The sequence below is a fragment of the Patella vulgata genome, chromosome 8 (assembly GCF_932274485.2).
Source record: "Patella vulgata chromosome 8, xgPatVulg1.2, whole genome shotgun sequence".
NCBI classification, from domain to species: domain Eukaryota; kingdom Metazoa; phylum Mollusca; class Gastropoda; family Patellidae; genus Patella; species Patella vulgata.
The window spans coordinates 48817571-48836253 of NC_065886.2; the positions used below are offsets into that span (position 1 = coordinate 48817571).

Genomic DNA, 18683 nt, shown 5'->3' on the forward strand with positions numbered 1-18683 from the left:
TCGTACAGATCTCGCAAGACAAATGATATATGACCAAATACTTCCTTATTATACAAGTTTTGGCCATGCAAGTTTTGGCCTACATTTTGCAATAGATGGATGTAGAACAGGGAAAATTAATAGTTCATTACTGACTGAGTCACCATAGCTTCCCATTCCTGAATGAACTTAGGAGGTAAATTCTTAACTGGATATATCATAAACGATTCATACTCTTGTAAAGATGGGGCAAAGGCATATGAGAACAAATTGAAATGCCTCATTATCTTAGCAGAAGCAGATGTGGAGAATAATAAATCCTGCTTAGTGATTTAGAGAACCAGTATGATGACTTCCAGTGGCCCCCCAAAAAATAACACTTGTGACACTCTGCTATTCCAGGCCAATTAAAGAGAAAGATTGACGATTATCCTGTTTTATTCTGAAACTATCATCTACGATAAAGACGGTACAGGGTTATTTAATCTTATTACCCACTACATCAAGTCTCTTTGCACATTTGATGAGTGGGGATTTCAAAATATCTATTCTTGTCTACTCTCTCTACCTGCATCAGCTTATCTTCAGGCAGCATTAGTAAAAGGGCAATTTTTGGGAGAACCTTTCAATTGCATATTAGAATATTTTTGCAGTTTCTATATTTTCGAGATGTGTAGAACCAGAAACTATGTGATGCATTCCGAGCACCCATGAGCATTTTTCTAAATATGCAAATTGAGTCTGCCATTTTCACACAATCAGGGGCCATACTCCAGGAAGTTACGTTCCGATAGAAACCAAGATCGGTGGGTTATAAATATAGATATCAAGTTTCATCAAAATCGGATAAAAATTGTGATTTCTAAAGAGTTCACAAGCTATAAAGTGGTTTTTTGTAAAATCAGGGGCCATAATTCATGAAGTTATGGTCTGATACATGCCAATATCTAAAGGAATCGATATCTTTAGCCTCTAAAGCACACACAAAATATTGTAAAGTGATCAAGGGTCAAAACGCGTGCTGAAATTGTTGGAAATCGTTGAAAATCAACAGGCTTCTTCATCTCAACCTGTTTTACATGGCGTAAAAACGTCATTAAGATTCCAAAACCTAGACATATTTATCTATCAAATATCGATCACTCAAACCATACAGACTATGTGAACGATCTAATGTTGGCCCCATTTGACAATATTTTAAGCTCTGATGAACCTGATATATCTCTGGATATATGGTATCAGATTATAACCCCTATAATTAACAAGCATGCTCCACTGAGATCAAAACGGGTTAAATGTGCTATTAAACCACCGTGGTTAAGTAATGAAATACTTAAAACTATGCAAAATCGATACTATTACAAAAAGAAAAGCAACCGGAATCTTGTGAAAAGTCTAATATGAAAATCTAAATGTTCATATATAAACAGCCTTGTCACTGACAGCCGTAATCCAAAACAGATCTGGTCTGCCATAAAAACTTCCGTAAATGATCCAAATTATTCTTCTCAATCTTACCCAATTGACTCTGAAACTTTCAATGAATATTTTACCAATATTGCCAATAATTTATGAAAGTCCAACACTAATAAGCAAAATAATAATATTGAAACTGACAACATTCTACGTAATCTTATCAACTTAAATATGCCTGTGACAACTGAATTTGATCACCCTTTTATAACTATTAATGAAGTTAATAAATCTCTTAAGGGTGTTGCCATGTCTAACCTATGGTAACTTTGCAATTAATTTTATATTAATAATTAAACTCTGCTCTACATAAATTGGTATGATCTTTAAATAGACATCTGAAGCTGCAATTCACGTCATAGTTTGGGCACATATCTCTTGTGATTTTAAAATTTTGAAATCAGCTTAAAAATGATCAATTTCCGTCATAAATCTGAAAAGTTCTCAGTTTTGGCTCATCCGAATTAAATAATTTTTGGCATGCAAATATAGCTAAGCTAGTGCCTAATAAAATTACAGGAGTATTTTTTCATGGTGCCAATAATAAGGCCAGAATTCCAGAAAATAAAAATATTTGATAGGTCGTTATGTAAACTGGTCTGAAATAAAATCTATTTCATACAATTACAATTTGTCCCATAGAAATATTCCTCCACATGTAAGCTTCAATTTGACGTCAAGTTTGTTAAAATCGGTTGAGTAGAACTTGTATTTTTTTCATCGTTTTCCTTGGTGTACAAAAAAGGTCCTTTCGAATCGAGACGTATTTGTATAATCAGTAAAGCGATTTGTAAAAGAAATAGACAAAATATTATGAATTAGCAATGAGTAGACTTTGCCGCTTCTGTCAATGTAGTTTATGAAAAATAATATGAGATCTTCATCCCTTCATCCCACAAAACAAAGAAAATGAATAGAGCCATTTTTCGTTTTTGGCAGCTGTCAAAAAGACGGGTTATTTAATATTTTAATAAAAAATCTCCTCTCCATCTAGAGTCATTCTGTGATTAATTTGCGGATGATACAACAGTCTATTCGTCAGCTACCAATTTAAATGATCTTCAAATTAAATTACAACGTGATACTGATATCTTACTCAACTCGATGATGGTCAACGAATTAAAAATTAAATGCATGCTAATAACTAATAAGCAGAAAAGAAAACGACTTAACACCAGATTTATTGATAAACCTTAACAACTGTGCGATTGAAAATGTTCCAACTTTCAAATTGCTCGGTGTTCAGGTCGATAATCATCTGCAATGGAACGATCATGCAAATTATATTTAACAAATTATCAATCAAAAAATATTTCAATTACGTAAACTGAAAGAATTCATTCCATGTAAATTCCGATCAATATTGTTCACCTATATGGGAAAACTTCGATATTATATCTGTTAATACTCTCCAACGACAACAAAACCGAGCATTCAAACTTATTCTAGATATAGAGCACACAAAAGATTTATCTCCTGGCATTGCGGATCTCAACTTATTAAAAATTAAGGAAAGGCATTTATTAAATATGTTCTCCTACCTTCACAAAATAATTTATCATCGTTGCCCGGAGTATTTAACTAATGTTCTTCCATTTTATAATACACCCTATAGTAATATTAATAACAGACTAATTGTTCTCAGACCACAGCTTTCTGTTGTTAAAAATAGTATAAAATTCAGTGGATCTCAGTTATGGAATTCATTGCCAAATAATATTAAAAATATAAGCTCAATCAACATGTTTCGTAAGCATATTTATAGATATTTCAAGATACATTATGTAAGATTTAGCTAAAGAACTAGCCATTCTTGCTATAATAGTAGATGATGTAAAATGAATAATTTGAAAATTTCATTCAAATTACTCTATTGCAAGCGAAGATATTAGCCTTTGAAGGTTTGACAGACATGTGCAATAATTTCAATCACCGTACTGGTTGATCGAAGCTAGGTCTCAGTCCTCCATATTCAATTAAATCAAAGTATCGCTGAACCATTCTAATCTATTTAATATCGGATAAATCTTATGCCCTTGAGAGTTGATTAAGGCCTGGATCAGTTAATTAATGTCTAATTAATACTTTAGAAAACATTTCAGGCCTAAAAATGAAATGAAATGAAATGGGGTTTAACGTCCTACTCTTCTGCACCTAACCTGGGCTAATTGAAGACGGGCATACGCCATACAGTGTGCTATGAGGGAAATTTTGCCCGGGCAGCGGCGCTACGGCCTACTCTTATATCGAATTCCAACTGCCAAGGGATCTTTTACGATTTCAGGCCTAAAGAAAGACCTGCAATATCCAGATTTACATCTTGCATAATGCATGTTTAAGTGCTTCCTAATTTAATGTTTCTTATCCATCCATATTTTATAGATCTATGTCATCAGCTTCCTTGTTGATCCATGTACATATATTTTGTATAATACTATTCATACCTATCTTCGAGCAAATACAGTTCATAATAATATATATTTTATATATATATATATATACATATTTTTTATGTATAATTTATTCATACAATGTACCTCTCATAGTGTAAATAATTTTCACATTTATCGAACAGCACATCTAATAGGGTGGGACTATTTACCCAATACTACCCAATACCACCCCAATACCACCCCAATACCACTACAATATAGCCACATACTACCTAATACTCCAACATAATGATGTAAACTGTGCATATCAATTGAATTTTTTTTAAAAATAATTAGTTATAGCGCGGGAATTGTACTTTAAATGCGATTACCAATCTCTGGCTGTTCCATTTGCCTCCCTATATCAACCAAAACAAGTAAAAACTAACCCAATACTACCAAATACTACCACATACTACCCAATTTTATCAATTAACAACCTAATATTTTCAAATAGCAGCACATTAGTATAATTACTGCAGCGAATATTCTATAATTTGCAGAAAAATGAAATGTTTGCGCAGTTATCTCCCTTTACAACTGATAAATTGCTATCCAGATTAATCATCTTCTTTTGCTTTGCAGTGGGTTTCCAAGAGGACGAAGTTAAAATAAGAAAAACAGGTATTTTGTTGTGTATATTTTAATCATTATATATAGTTAACTACTGTATTATTATATAAGATGGCCGTCAGTCTATAAATAACTATTTCAACCCTCCATGGGTATCGTCAGGCGGTACCCATGTTTGCGTGGTTCGGAACCATCTCCAAACAAGTGCGATATCTCAACTCTACTGAAAGAGATTCGCACCCTATCAGCAGCGTTGAGACTGCATTGAAGAGACAATCCCCATCGCCCGTAGATTTTACTGCATTGACATTGGTTTCTTTGGTATACTGCCTCAATAATTTGTCAGCTACTTCGTCAACAGGAATTCTGTTGGTACTATTGTAGGGGATAAATCGACACGCCTCTCTTTGTGAATTAGCATCTCTCTTTCTGCGACACTTCTCAGTTTGTCAACACTGTGATTTGCGGCCTGAAAATAAAATACAAAGCCTTACTTTCACTAATCTGCTTAAACACTTACAGCTCTGTCGGTTTCTTTGATGATCAAGCACAACAAAACTTGATTAGCCAATCAACAATCTTATTTCCATAATCCTTATAAGACATATAGAGGTAGATTTCACATATAAAAATTTGCTTGATAACGATATCTGTATGTGTATCGAAACGTAGCATGTTAATAAATTCAGAAGTAGTATATCCATATAAGTGTTTTTAATTTTAATCTTATTTCCGTTGATTAAGTGATAAGTCAGGTGGAATGTATTAACGAGTAGAGCATTACACATTTGTAATAAACATGTGCAATTTCGTTAATGTTTAATTTATAAATAACCATCATCCATTACGTAAATATGCAATAACGTAATAGTTGACATGAAAAAATAAATATAAACATATGCGAATCAAAATAATAATAAGCGCTTACCCTTCACACGACACAAACTAGGTCATTTCGGGACTGACCTGGTGGTTCAATTTTATTTCAATAATTCGCTGGCGCGTAGGGGTCTTTAGCAGTCGGAGGACCCGGAGCACTCGGAGAAAATCCACGATTTTGGACAAAATAAATATAAATATTTTATGCAATTTTTTAAATTGAATAAGATACATGAAAAAAACCAAACAAACCTTTTCCAGTCGTGTTATTCCCAGGAGATAATCAAACTTGTCACCAGAACTTCTGCATATTTCACAAATATATGTTTCTGGGCTGGCAGAAAGGGCTTTTACTTCTACATCAGTAATGCCTTCACAATCTATGTGATACCATTTCAAACACGTGTCACAAAATATAATTCCATTTTTACACTTCACAGCGCATTTACCACAATGCCGTTTTTGTTGTTGACCACGGGCCATAGTGATATCGACTAATATTCGATAAAATTATGACTACGCTTACACAGAGTGTGAGGTTAGACAAGAGTGAAGAAATGTGCTTTTGGAACTTCTATTGGATGCCAGAGATGTGTGAATATACACTGACTTTGAGTTAAATCGTATATCCGGAAACATGCCGATTATAGTGTTGACACTAGATGATTAATACAATCAAAGCTGTATTTAGTAATTAAGCGAACTTTTACAAAATGACAATTAACTGGTGGACGTTATCTATATGTTTAACATTGATAACACTGCATATAGACGGATTGATAATCATAGCTGGCGTATTTGTAATAAACAACAACAGAAAGAGGCTAAAACCAATATTGACAAAAGAATATCTTCAAGTTTATTATTTGGTAGCAGTTTCATCGAGAGATAATATAAATAAAACAGAACGTGATTACCCAATCAACAATCTTAACCCGTTGATTAATTGTTAAGTCAGGTGGAATGTATATACGAGTAGAGCATTACACATTTGCAATAAACATGTGCCATTTCGTTCATTTTAAAATGAAAGTAATTATGCAATGACTTAATAGTTGACATGAAAAAATATAAACATATGCATTTTTTTTTATTAAAGGACGTGCCTCCTGACGATACCCATGGAGGGTTGAAATTGTTATTTATAGACCGCTGGCCATCTTATATAATAATACAGTATATAATTATATATAATAGATTAAAATATACACAATATAATACTTGGTTTTCTTATTTTAGTTTCGTCGACTTGGAAACCAACTGCAACGCAAAAGAAGATGATTAATCTGAATAATCTAAAATCTCTTTATCGGTTGTAAAGGGAGATAACTGCGCAAACATTTAATTTTTCTGCAAATTATAGAATATTCGTTGCAGTAATTATACTAATATGCTGCTATTTGACAATATTAGGTTGTTAATTGATAATATTGGGTAGTATGTGGTAGTATTTGGTAGTATTGGGTTAGTTTTTGCTTGTTTTGGTTGATATAGGGAGGCAAATGGAACAGCCAGAGATCGGTAATCGCATTTAAAGTACAATTCCCGAGCTATAACTAATTATTTTTGAAAAAAAATTCAATTGATATGCACATTTTACATCATTATGTTGTAATATTGGGTAGTATGTGGTGATATTGAGGTTGTATTAGGGTGGTATTAGGTGGTATTGGGTAGTATTGGGTAGTATTGGGTAAATCGTCCCGCCGCATCTAATATATTTATTATCCTTATGAAAAACATTTCTTCTATATTTTATGCATGCTTGATGTTAAGAGTGTATCAGCGAGAAGACCAGGCAAAAATCGCAAAAGGTGCTAAGATGGGGGGGTTTTGATCAAACTTATGGTATGACACCCCCTAGGAGCAAGAAGTGACATGCTAAAGTGGCTATAACCTGATGTCGCTATAAAGGACTGTACTGGAAATAGTCCTTTTCTGGGTAAAATTTTGGTTTTCACATGTGTATTTACCACCCTTTTTAAGTATCAATAGGTGTAAAAAAAAATGACTGGAATGCAACATACTTAAAATATAGAGCTTATTGAAAAGTGCTAAAAATTTTGTGATACATTTTTTTGCAAATTTAATTAGAGGAATAAATCTTTTGACTTGTATATGTTTTCATCATATCCATCATTTGTACCATGTGGTACTGTATATAAGTGTATATTTGTATTTATTGTATATTTGGTATTGTCATATTGTCCCTTTAACATATTTGTTGTATTGTCTCTTTAAGGTTTCATTTTCCAACAGGTCATCGAAAATGGCTACAAAATGTTCAATTTCAGAGCATTCATTTTCACTATTCATTTTTGGACAAATCCACTGATTTCTACAATATAGAAATGTGGAAGCTTAAATTTTAACAGCAACGCAGCCTTGCATCGAAGTGGGTGACGTTGAACAGTGTAGCATGGTAGCAACGGCTCTCGAGCGCCGTCAGCTACACCTTCAATGCCAGATTTACAATAAGAGAGGCCCTAGGCAATCCCCCTGAACAGGGCCCACAACATGGACCTTTGGGACCTGGGATAAGCAACTCGGTGAGGGGGTGGGTCGGGGGCAATCATGCGGTTGATGGTTCGAATCTCACTTTTAGGTGAATTTTTCATTTTTGTTTTGATTATTTTATTTGAGAGTAAGAATATGTTTTGTTAAGATCATTTCATTGAGCACGTCGATACTCCAATGGAAGCTCGTGGACAACTGCGGAAGCCAATTCTCGTTGGCACCAGATGAACCATGAACGATTACAGCCTTTTTAAAAGTATTTTTTATAAGATAGGTTGCCAGGCAACGAAACATACGCCCACAGCAGGTAAATCGTCCGAGCGGTTGACAAGTGTTGTCGCATATTTATTCCTTTGTAGGTAATTGGGGGCCTTTTCAAGACAGTTCCATACAGATCAGATTATAATTTTTGCCGTTTGAGGGTTAACAACGTCCTACAAACTGAAATAAGGGGGTCAACTTTGGAAGTAATTGTTGAAATTTGACAGGCTTTTTCGTTTTACTAATTTAAATAAAGCATATAAATTTCATACTGATCAGATGATCACTTTTGTCATTCAAACGTTCACAAGGTTCACAACCGCCATAACTCTAGAAATTATTGACGGAAATTGCTGAAATTCAATAGACCTCTGTTTCACAAATTTAAATGATGCATATAAATTTCATACATATCTGATGATAACTTTCATCAATCGAGCATTAACAAGGTTGAACAAAGTTAAACGAGGGCCATAACTCTAGAAGTAATAAACGGAAATTGCTGAAATTCAATAGGATTCTTCTCTTTACTAATTTAAATGACGCATGCAAATTTCATAAAGATCGGCATATAACTTTCGATGTTAGAGCTTTCACAAGGTTCAATAAAGTAAAACAAGGGCCATAACTCTAGATGTAATAAAAAGAAATTGCTGAAATTCCATAGGATTCCTCCTTTCACTAATTTAAATAATGCATATAAATTTCAGAAAGATCAGATGATAACTTTTGGCATAAGATCGTTCACATGGTTCAATAAAGTGAAACAAGGTCCATAACTCTAGACGTAATGAACAGAAATTATTTAAAATAAAAAGCCTTCTTTGTTTCACTAATTAAAATCATGCATATAAATTTCACAAAGATTGGGTGATAACTTTTGGCGTTACAGCGTTCACAAGGTTCAATAAAGTGAAACAAGGGCCATAACTCTAGATGTAATGAACGGAAATTATTGAAATCAAATAGGACTCTTTATCTCACTAATGCAAACAACATATATCATTTTAAAACAACTGTTGTTACAGCATTCACAAGGTTAAACAAAGTGAAACAAGGGCAATAACTCTAGAAGTAATAAACTGAAATTGCTCGAATTCAATAGGCTTCTTTGTTTCCCTAATTCAAATATTGCATATAAATTTCACAAAGATCAGATGTTAACGTTTGGCATTAAAGCATTCACAAGATTCAACAAAGTGAAACAAGGGCCATAACTCTAGATGTAATGAACGGAAATTATTGAAATCAAATAGGACTCTTTATCTCACTAATGCAAACAACATATATCATTTTAAAACAACTGTTGTTACAGCGTTCACAAGGTTAAACAAAGTGAAACAAGGGCCATAACTCTAGAAGTAATAAACGGAAATTGCTGGAATTCAATAGGCTTCTTTGTTTCCCTAATTTAAATATTGCATATAAATTTCACAAAGATCAGATGTTAACCTTTGGCATTAAAGCGTTCACAAGGTTCAACAAAGTGAATTAAGGGCCATAACTCTAGATGTAATAAACGGAAATTATTGAAATTAAATAGGCTTCTTCAACATATATCAATTTTAAAACAACTGGATGATAACTTTTGGCGTTTGAGCGTTCACAAGAAATTGAGAACGGACCTACAGACGAACGGACGGGGTGACGGCAATATACGTCCTCATTTCTATGTGGGCGTATAAAAACAGATACTAATGTATTTTAGGGCTGGTAGTAAACACCATATGAATGAAAAGTAACAAAGATTGTTAGTTTTTTTTTTATCTACTACAGTTAATTACAGTAGAATCTGCATTAAGCAGCCACCCAAGGGAATTTTCACTACTGACCGCTTAAAGGGAGTGAGTGACCTCTTAATAACATCTTGGTGCGTTTTGCCTCGAATGTAATCAAATATTACGCTTGGATGCATTGGACGCGAACATCAATACTTGCATCTGTAAATTTGACCGTCGCTGAATCTTGCCCCGAACGAAAATTCTTTACTCCCGTCTCGGACATAACTTCTGTAAACTTGTCATTTTGTGCCAACCTTCGAAAATACTGTTTAACATTGTGATGCATTCGATAACATTTATCCATTTTTGTGAAGAAAATCGATGAATAAATTTTATTTTATCAAAAAAGCACATGAACAAAAAACCATCGCTGATTTTATCACCTATTTACAGGGGGTGTAACTGTGTATGTAATATTATAGGAGGTGCTAAAACGTCTGTTTTACAACAAAGTGGCAATGGAAAAGAGACACTAGATGATTAGCGGGGGTGTTACAATGAACGACAAGATGGTATCATTCAACAATGGCCGTTGAATGGGCGATGTTTTGTTGTTTTTAATAGTAAAATAGTGACCGCTGGCCGCGTTAGAGGAGTGACCGTTGAATAAAGAGATGAAACAATAGAATTTTTACGGGGGGAATTTATCATGACCGCTTACAAGGAGATGTGTATCTCCAAAATGGGGAAATTACAGGTTAATTTCATGGGTTATTGTTTGCTTTACCTAGTTTTTGTAACGTCGATTCCGGGAGGTTGCTTGTTCACCTGAGCATAAATTTGTGAAACCCACCCCATGAAAGAAGTAGCTATAGGGCGTCAAACTTTGGGTGACGAAAAATGGGGAATTTAGATAGGCTTTGATATCAGGTTTGTATACAGATCTTGTTCGCCAGAATCGCCTAAATATAATTTTGTGGTAACTGCACTGGGTTATCTGCAAACTGTGTGAGTTTGGTTTTTGCTACGTATAGTAAAGGTGTGAGGACTTGTCAAAGTTGGTATTTGAGAAAAAAAGGATTTGGGCAATTTCACCATATGAAAAATGTTTTATGTGTTTTTGGACTATCCCAACTTATAAACCAAATTTGGTCAAAATCTGTGATTGAAGCCTTAGCACCTTCTGCATGGTTTTCTCGCGGATCCGCTCTTAAAAGGGCAAAATGTAAGAAATGCCCCAGGCCTAATTTTCTACCCTTTTGAAATAAAGTGGTGATTATTACCTTTATTATTATTATTTGATTTTGATGAAACTTCAAATATATATTTATATTCCAAAGATCATGGTTCCTTTCGATATTTGCGCATATCGGATCGTAACTTCCAGGATTATGGTTCCTGATTGTACGAAAAATTGTGACCTGTAAAGTGTGCGAAAGTTATGTTAAAGTATCAAGGTTGTGGACGCTCTACAGGTCACAATTTTCATCTGATTTTGATGAATCTTCACATATATGTTTATATTCCAAAGATTTTGGTCCCTGTCGATATATTTACGCATATCGGACCGTAACTTCCTGGATTATGGTCCCTGATTGTACGAAAAATCATGATTTTAGCTTGTTGTTCCGTTAGACCATAATGACAGTTGAGTTTGAATTTCATGAAAATCGGACCAAAACTGCCAGACAAAATGGCCACTCTCTGTACGCAAATAGGTTGAGGACTCTGTAGAGTCACACTTTTTTATCCGATTTCAATGAAATTTAAAATATATGTTAATATCCCAAAGAACTGGGTTCCTTTTGATAATTGCGTGTATCGGAAATGAAATAAAATGGGGTTTAACGCCCTACTGTTCTGCTCCTATACTGGGATAATGAAGACGGGCATACGCCATTCAGTGTGCTATGAGGGAAATTTTGCCCGGGCAGCGGCACTATCGCCTACTCTTATATCGAATTCCAACTGCCAAGGGATCTTTTACGTGCATTCCAATGTATACACGGGACCTCGTTTTTTTGTATCATCCGAAGGACTAGACAGCTGTCCTTGTCAGGCCCTCCGTTCTGCACCACTGACAAGGGGAAACCACGTCGGAAAATCGGGATGAACTTTCTCGGCCATTGCAGGGGTCGAACACCCGACCTCCAGACTAGCAAGTCAGCGTCTTAACCACCTAGCCACCGTGGCTCCATGCGCATATCGGATCGTATCGTAACTTCCTGGATTATGACCCCTGACGTTACGTTAAATCTCTTTTTATTTTAAGCGTGTTCTCTGTTCATCTCTTGCAAAATGTGAGTGTATCTTGCCTGGGAACCACTGGTTTATAATTTATTCAATTATTTATAATCTAATCTAAAATTGTAAACATCCAAATTACTCTATTGGTTTATTCTGTTTATTTTAATAATCTTCTGTTATTTGTACATGATATAAATTTTAAAATCCTGTGACGCCACTAGTATAAAGACGGCACAGGATTATTCATCATTATCACCCGAAACATTATAAAAAATAAACCATCTCTCATTTCTACTTAAAATCTGTCTGTACTACTGTTGAGCAGGATTTTTATATACTATTCAAAAAAAGTAGGGGATATTTGATTTTTAAGTGTTATTAAAGTCACCTAATGAAACTGACGAAGAAACAAATGACAAAATGAAATGAAGTTCACATTCATCGATTTATTCCAAATGATCGTTAGACTAAGTAAGGCACAGACTGACCATTATAAGGGTAAAATGATACCCGGGGTCAAACAGCAAAGTTACCACAGCATCACAACCAAGTCAGTAACGGGTAAATCCTCCTCTGTTTGCCAAACAAGCATTGATCCGACGTGGCATACTCCTAATGAGACGTCTAAGGTCATTTTGGTCCAGATTGTCCCATTCCTGTTGCAACGCAGCAGCAAGTTCTTGGACATTGGCAGGACGTTGTTGACGTTGACGTAACCTCTGTCCAAGCATGTCCCAGACATGCTCGATGGGGGAGAGGTCGGGACTCAGTGCTGGCCAAGGTAATGTGGTGATGTTCTGTTGTTGGAGGTAACCTGTAACGATCCTGGCCCTGTGACATCTTGCGTTGTCATCCTGGAAGATGAAACGGCGGCCATGACGTCGTGCGAACGGCACAACATGGACTGCCAAGATGTTGTCCCGGTAGTACTGGCCTGTAACACGCCCTGCAACAACATGTAAAGCCGTTCTTCCAGCAACAGTGATGCCTCCCCACACCATAACAGAACCACCCCCAAATCGATCATGTCTGAGGACGTTAACGTCTTGGAAGCGCTCGTTTCGACGACGCCACACCCTACTACGTCTGTCCAAAAAATCAACAGTGAACCTTGACTCATCTGAAAACATCACATTGCTCCAGCGTCGATTATCCCAGTGTTGGCGATCCCTACACCAACGACGTCTTGCCTGAATGTGATGATCTCTCAAACAAGGGATCACGCGAGGACGTCGGGCGCGAAGGTGACCCCTATGCAGTCGATTCCGAATCGTCTGGCCACTCACTCTCACACCAGTGCCTGTTTGAAGACGAGCGCTGATCTGATTTGCTGTGATGACACGATTTCTCAAGGCCAAGGTACGGATAAATCGATCCTGGGCTTGAGTTGTCGCCCTTGGTCGACCTGAGCGTGGTCTGTCCTGTACAGATTGTGTATCACGGTATCTGGACCATAGCCTGCTTATGACAGACTGAGAAACATTCATCGTCCGCGCCACAACCGCCTGTGTTGTGCCGATCTGTAGCATGCCAAGGGCACGTAACCTTTCATTTTGGGTAAGCCGACGCATATCAAAATTTGTTTTCTGGTCACTAAAACAATTAAACTGATGTTTCCACCCTGGAATTCAATGCCACAATGACTGTAACTTTCAAAGTCAGAGTCGTGCAAATCTTGGGTTGGACCCCCATGATGATCCCAAGCATCACCTGCATTCCATGCGGTAGCTATTGGTGCGTTTGGGCGTCACATGTAACTGGAAATGTTTCTTCTGTTAGGTTCTATAGTGACTTTTTTCGTAGTCATTTGCATATTTTAGTATTATGCCCCCAAAATCAAATATCCCCTACTTTTTTTGAATAGTATATATCTATTTATGTCTACTCTCTCAGCCGGAATCATCCTTCGATCTACCAGTCTGTCAAGCCTCTGTTACTCTTTTATGGTTTTAAGGGAGTGTTGCTGTTTGCCCTCCCTTTTTTTCTATGGCATATTAGGTTACTGTACAACAGAGTTGAGTGGTAACGTGAAACCAATTGATATTTCAGTATGATATTGTATTAAGATTTCTGTCAGTTGTTTTTGTTAACATCTTTAAAGATACATTATGGGAGATTTGATAACGAGTTGGCAGTTTTCACTATAATAGTTAAAAACTAGATAATGTAAAGGCAATTTGCTGAAAATTTCATTCATATTGATCCACTTAGAACCGAGAACTAAGCGATTGAAATTTCCGTCTAGCCTCAATCATCATTACTAAAGTCAGTACGATAAACAGCATAGTCTTGATTATCCATTTAATCGTTAAATTGTGAAGGAAAGTTATGCAGTAAATCGGTTCATAATCCACTAAAGATCGCAGGTTAGCGATGCCATCTAGAGTTGACTAAGGTCTGGATAGGTTAATTAATGTCTAATTAATAATTTAGATAAAATTTCAGGCCTAAAGAAAGACCTGCAATAGACAGATTTAGCTCTTGCATAATGTATGTTTAATATACTCTTCAAAAAAAGTAGGGGATATTCAGAAACAATACAAAACTGCGGAAACGGACTGCTGTTTTTATTAGAGGTAACCAGTGTATGTTAATAACAGGCCAATTGTCTACACATGAACATAAACAGTTCATATGGGCGGCTTATCCGACAGCCCCATTTCACTTGCAAAGAGATACACTCTCAATAGTGAAAATGGACGTTTTTGATTTTTGTCTTAATAATGAGTAATTGCTCCACCAATCCTCAGACATTCAGCAATTCGTCGAGGCATGCTCCTAATCAACCGTCCAGTCACGATTTGGGCAATCTGACCCACTCCTCTTGCAGTGCCACGACCAATTCTTGCAGTGTTGTCGGTTGACGTCGACGAACACGTCTCCCGATCAAATTAAATGTAACACACTAAAGCAAAGATACACTAAACAGTAAATATTATGCAAGAACAGATAGGAAAGCAAACATGGATAGGATAATCTAGCAAGCGGCAGTTTTCATCAACCCTTCCTTGAAGTGTCAAATTTGTTCAGCTCAGTGGTTCTGTTGGGGCGATAAGTTCTTCATCTGTGAACATACTCTCAAAGCATGTCAAGTGTCCATGACTATCTATCATATCACAACCTGCATAGGTATTTGCATATCAATATCCGCTACTTTTGTCAAAGCTAATAAGTGATTCATATGCATAGTATAGATCTAGGTTATGTAGTAGAAGTATGTCAAGGTGTTTATCTGTCAGACTCGTGTCATATTTCTTTTGTTATACTGACATGATAGATGGAATTTATCTGTGGCACTCTCTTATAAAGTATATTGTATATCATATGCATATCATAGGAACTCAACTTCAGCTTTGTTAGTACATACATACATGTAGCTTCAACTTTGAATTGTTACAGATCTATTTTGGTTCAAATGTTATAAACTGTTTGTTGCAACTGTAATATTGTGACGTCATGTTATAAAGATGTAGAGTATTGCCATTATTCAAAGTTGTCCCATGGTTACTCCAGAGTTTTCGAATTGATTTGTCACCTCACAACTGCCACAATACAAAATAAGGTAGTGTTGGGGAACAGATACTGTAAAAGCTGATTTATGTAATTTACATATTTATTTTGCTAAGAACCATGTATCAGAAATATATTTAAAAGTATTTATATATGTTGGTTTTTAATGTCATTGTCCCAGTTCTTATGTAATTATTGCCCAAAATTAGAAATTGTGTACTGGTGGCACCCAATTTGCATATTCACATGACCGCATGTGTAATGGGCTTATTGTTTTCATAGATCATGGAAACACATGATGCCAATATTATTATGTTATCACTGAGCTATAGTCGAAAAACTGAATTTGGTAATGGCAGACTTATTCTGAAAAATGCTCAAAGGCGCCAGGGTGTCATCTCAAAGATACAGAAACTGCAAAAAATTTTTAAAGGTACACAACTGTAAGTAGGTTCAACCCTCTAACTGATAGAGGACAACACAGATATATACCGGCCTGTACAGCCTCAGCAAATCTTTTAAGGGAGTATTGTTGTTCCCCCTCCCGCCTCTTTATAAAAGATAATGATGGTAATTACCTGGTTTTGACAACTCGGATAAAGTTATGTAAACATCATGGCAATCTCGTTCTCTTGGGATCAGAAATGTTAAACACATAAAGTTTTTGCAGTGGATTTGAAGAGGTGAGCCAGCAGTTGTTATAGCCATTTTTTCAACAGTAGCCATATGCATATACAGCAACTAAAAATATTAAGATAGTTTTGTGGATCAATGAAACATATTCATCAATAAAGCAGTACATAAAGGATATAGGTTTTTCTACGTTTGTAGATAATTTTGTCTAAATAGTCCACAAGGGTTGTCACACATTGATTCCAGGGAACAAAATAACTGTCGACATTTGGTTAGCAGTGCAAAACAGTTTTCATAAATTTTTGCTAATCAAATCAACTTTTGATTAGCAGTTTTGGTCATTTGAGGTGCAGTTACAATCTATCATTAATACTCAATATTAATTAAATGTAACAGTTTATTTTTTATTTGCCTTGATATCCCTTTTATATTACGGTAGCCAGCTCTGATTATTTAATTTTGCCAATTTGGTGGTTATAGTCATTTTGGAAAATATTATTTGTTTTGTATTCATATTTTGTGCATAACTTGCAAGATACTGATCTCGCACGGCATGAATTGTATTGTGGATGATATTTTCAACCCCAATAATTTATGATACTTTACGTGTGCTAAACGAATTCTAACTTCATGTTGATGTCCGGTGATCTGAATTACCTTGCTGTAATTTTGTCCACCTTGGTTACATAGCCTACATGAGCTTAAAATCACATGTAATTAATTGAAAATGCATGTAAATAAAGCCCTATTTGTTCATTCAGTTCTGAACATTCACAATAGTATTTAATTATATTGTATCGTGCAGAAGTTGCAATGAATACGAGACCACGGTAAGCATGTGATGTCTAATTTTCAGTTTTACAAAGCGACAGCTTTCGATGAATTACGCAATATATGTCAAACTTTGAACATTGTTTTGATCATTGTAAAAAAAGTTATTTAAAATCAAAAATCATGAGTATTACGATCAGACTAAGCATTTAGAGTGAAGAGTGAAGACACGTTTTCCAGATGCATGACCAATATTTCCATGCATTTATTATGTCTGGATAAGTACAACCAAAAACTGACCGACACCTAAAATGAACATTTGTGTTGTAAAATGTAGAAAGAAAGATATGTTGCCAGGCAACGAAACATACGCCCACAGCAGCTAAGTCGTCCGAGCAGTCAACAAGAGTTGTTGTATATTTTTTCTATTGTCGGTAATGAAACATTTATAATACACTAAAATCTGATAAAGAGTAACAACTCCTTAAATAATTATTCGAAAATCATTAGAAATTGTTCGACTTTTAGTTCTGCCCCATGCTAACATTTAGTATACGAAACATTTAATGTCATGGATTTAGCTGTTCAAGTTATCAAAATTCATTGAAAATCAAGATACTTGTTCGTCTCAAGACCTTACACGCCTCCAAACGCGAGCACGCCTATCGGTGAAATCCAGAGTAAATCTGGACTCATCTCAGAACATTACACGCGCCCATTGACGATTACCCCAATTTCTACGCTGCCTACACCATTGACGCATGCTTGCCATGTGCTGGCGAGTTAATGGAGGCACAACACGCGGTTGCCGCGCATGCTAATGGGCTGCATGTGGCCGATTTCTAATCGTTTGGGGTGTAACTCGAATTCCTGTAACTTGGTACAAGTTTACAGGAAGCTGATTGGCCGTTTGTCCTCGATTTCGCAGGACCTGTGTACGAATGTATCGATCTTGGGCTTGTGTAGTGGCTCTATCATCAGCATTGTGTGTTTGTTGGTACCGGTTCCACAGTCTGCTGATCACAGACTGTGACACATTAAGCATGTTGGCTACTGCTCGCTGTGTAGAACCCAGTTGAAGCATGCCAAAAGCACATTAAAGTTCATCGTGTTGAAGACGTCTCATTGCAAATTAAACGTAAACACACTAAAGCAAAGATACACTAAACAGTAAATCTTATGCATGAACCGATAGGAAAGCAAACATGGATAGGATAAACCAGCACACAGCAGTTTTCATCAACCCTTCCTTGAAGTGTCAAATTTGACAATGAACCTCTCCCATGTGTATGGCGCTATTGCGTGTCGCATGTGCAGCTCAGTGGTTCTGTTGGGGAGATAAGTTCTTCATCTGTGAACATACTCTCAAAGCATGTCAAGTGTCCATTACTACATGTATTTATCATATCACAACCTGCATAGGTATTTGCATTTCAATATCCCCTACTTTTTTTGAACAGTAATTGTCTACACATGTATTTTTAGACATATTTAATTTATGTATCACGAAATGTTTTTGAATTATTATAATAAAGTTTAAAAAAAAAAAAAAATTTATCGGAAATCATTGAAAATCACTGGGCTTCTTTGTCTCATGACCTTAAACCTTTAGCCTCTAGAGTGTCCACAAGCAATGATTCATCCTCTCATCAACCTAACTCTTTAAAAAAGATTCTTTAAACTATTG

At 35.8% G+C, this 18683-nt stretch overlaps 1 protein-coding gene across 1 annotated transcript in view; it reads right to left on the reverse strand.

The window, feature by feature from the left end:
* LOC126829628 (myotubularin-related protein 6) overlaps nt 1-18683 on the reverse strand; it is a 70088-nt gene that overhangs the window by 40176 nt on the left and 11229 nt on the right. The window contains exon 3 of the mRNA XM_050559608.2: nt 16171-16333. Within this exon, the coding sequence (XP_050415565.2) occupies nt 16171-16333 (163 nt within the window). The remainder of the gene's footprint in view (nt 1-16170; nt 16334-18683) is intronic.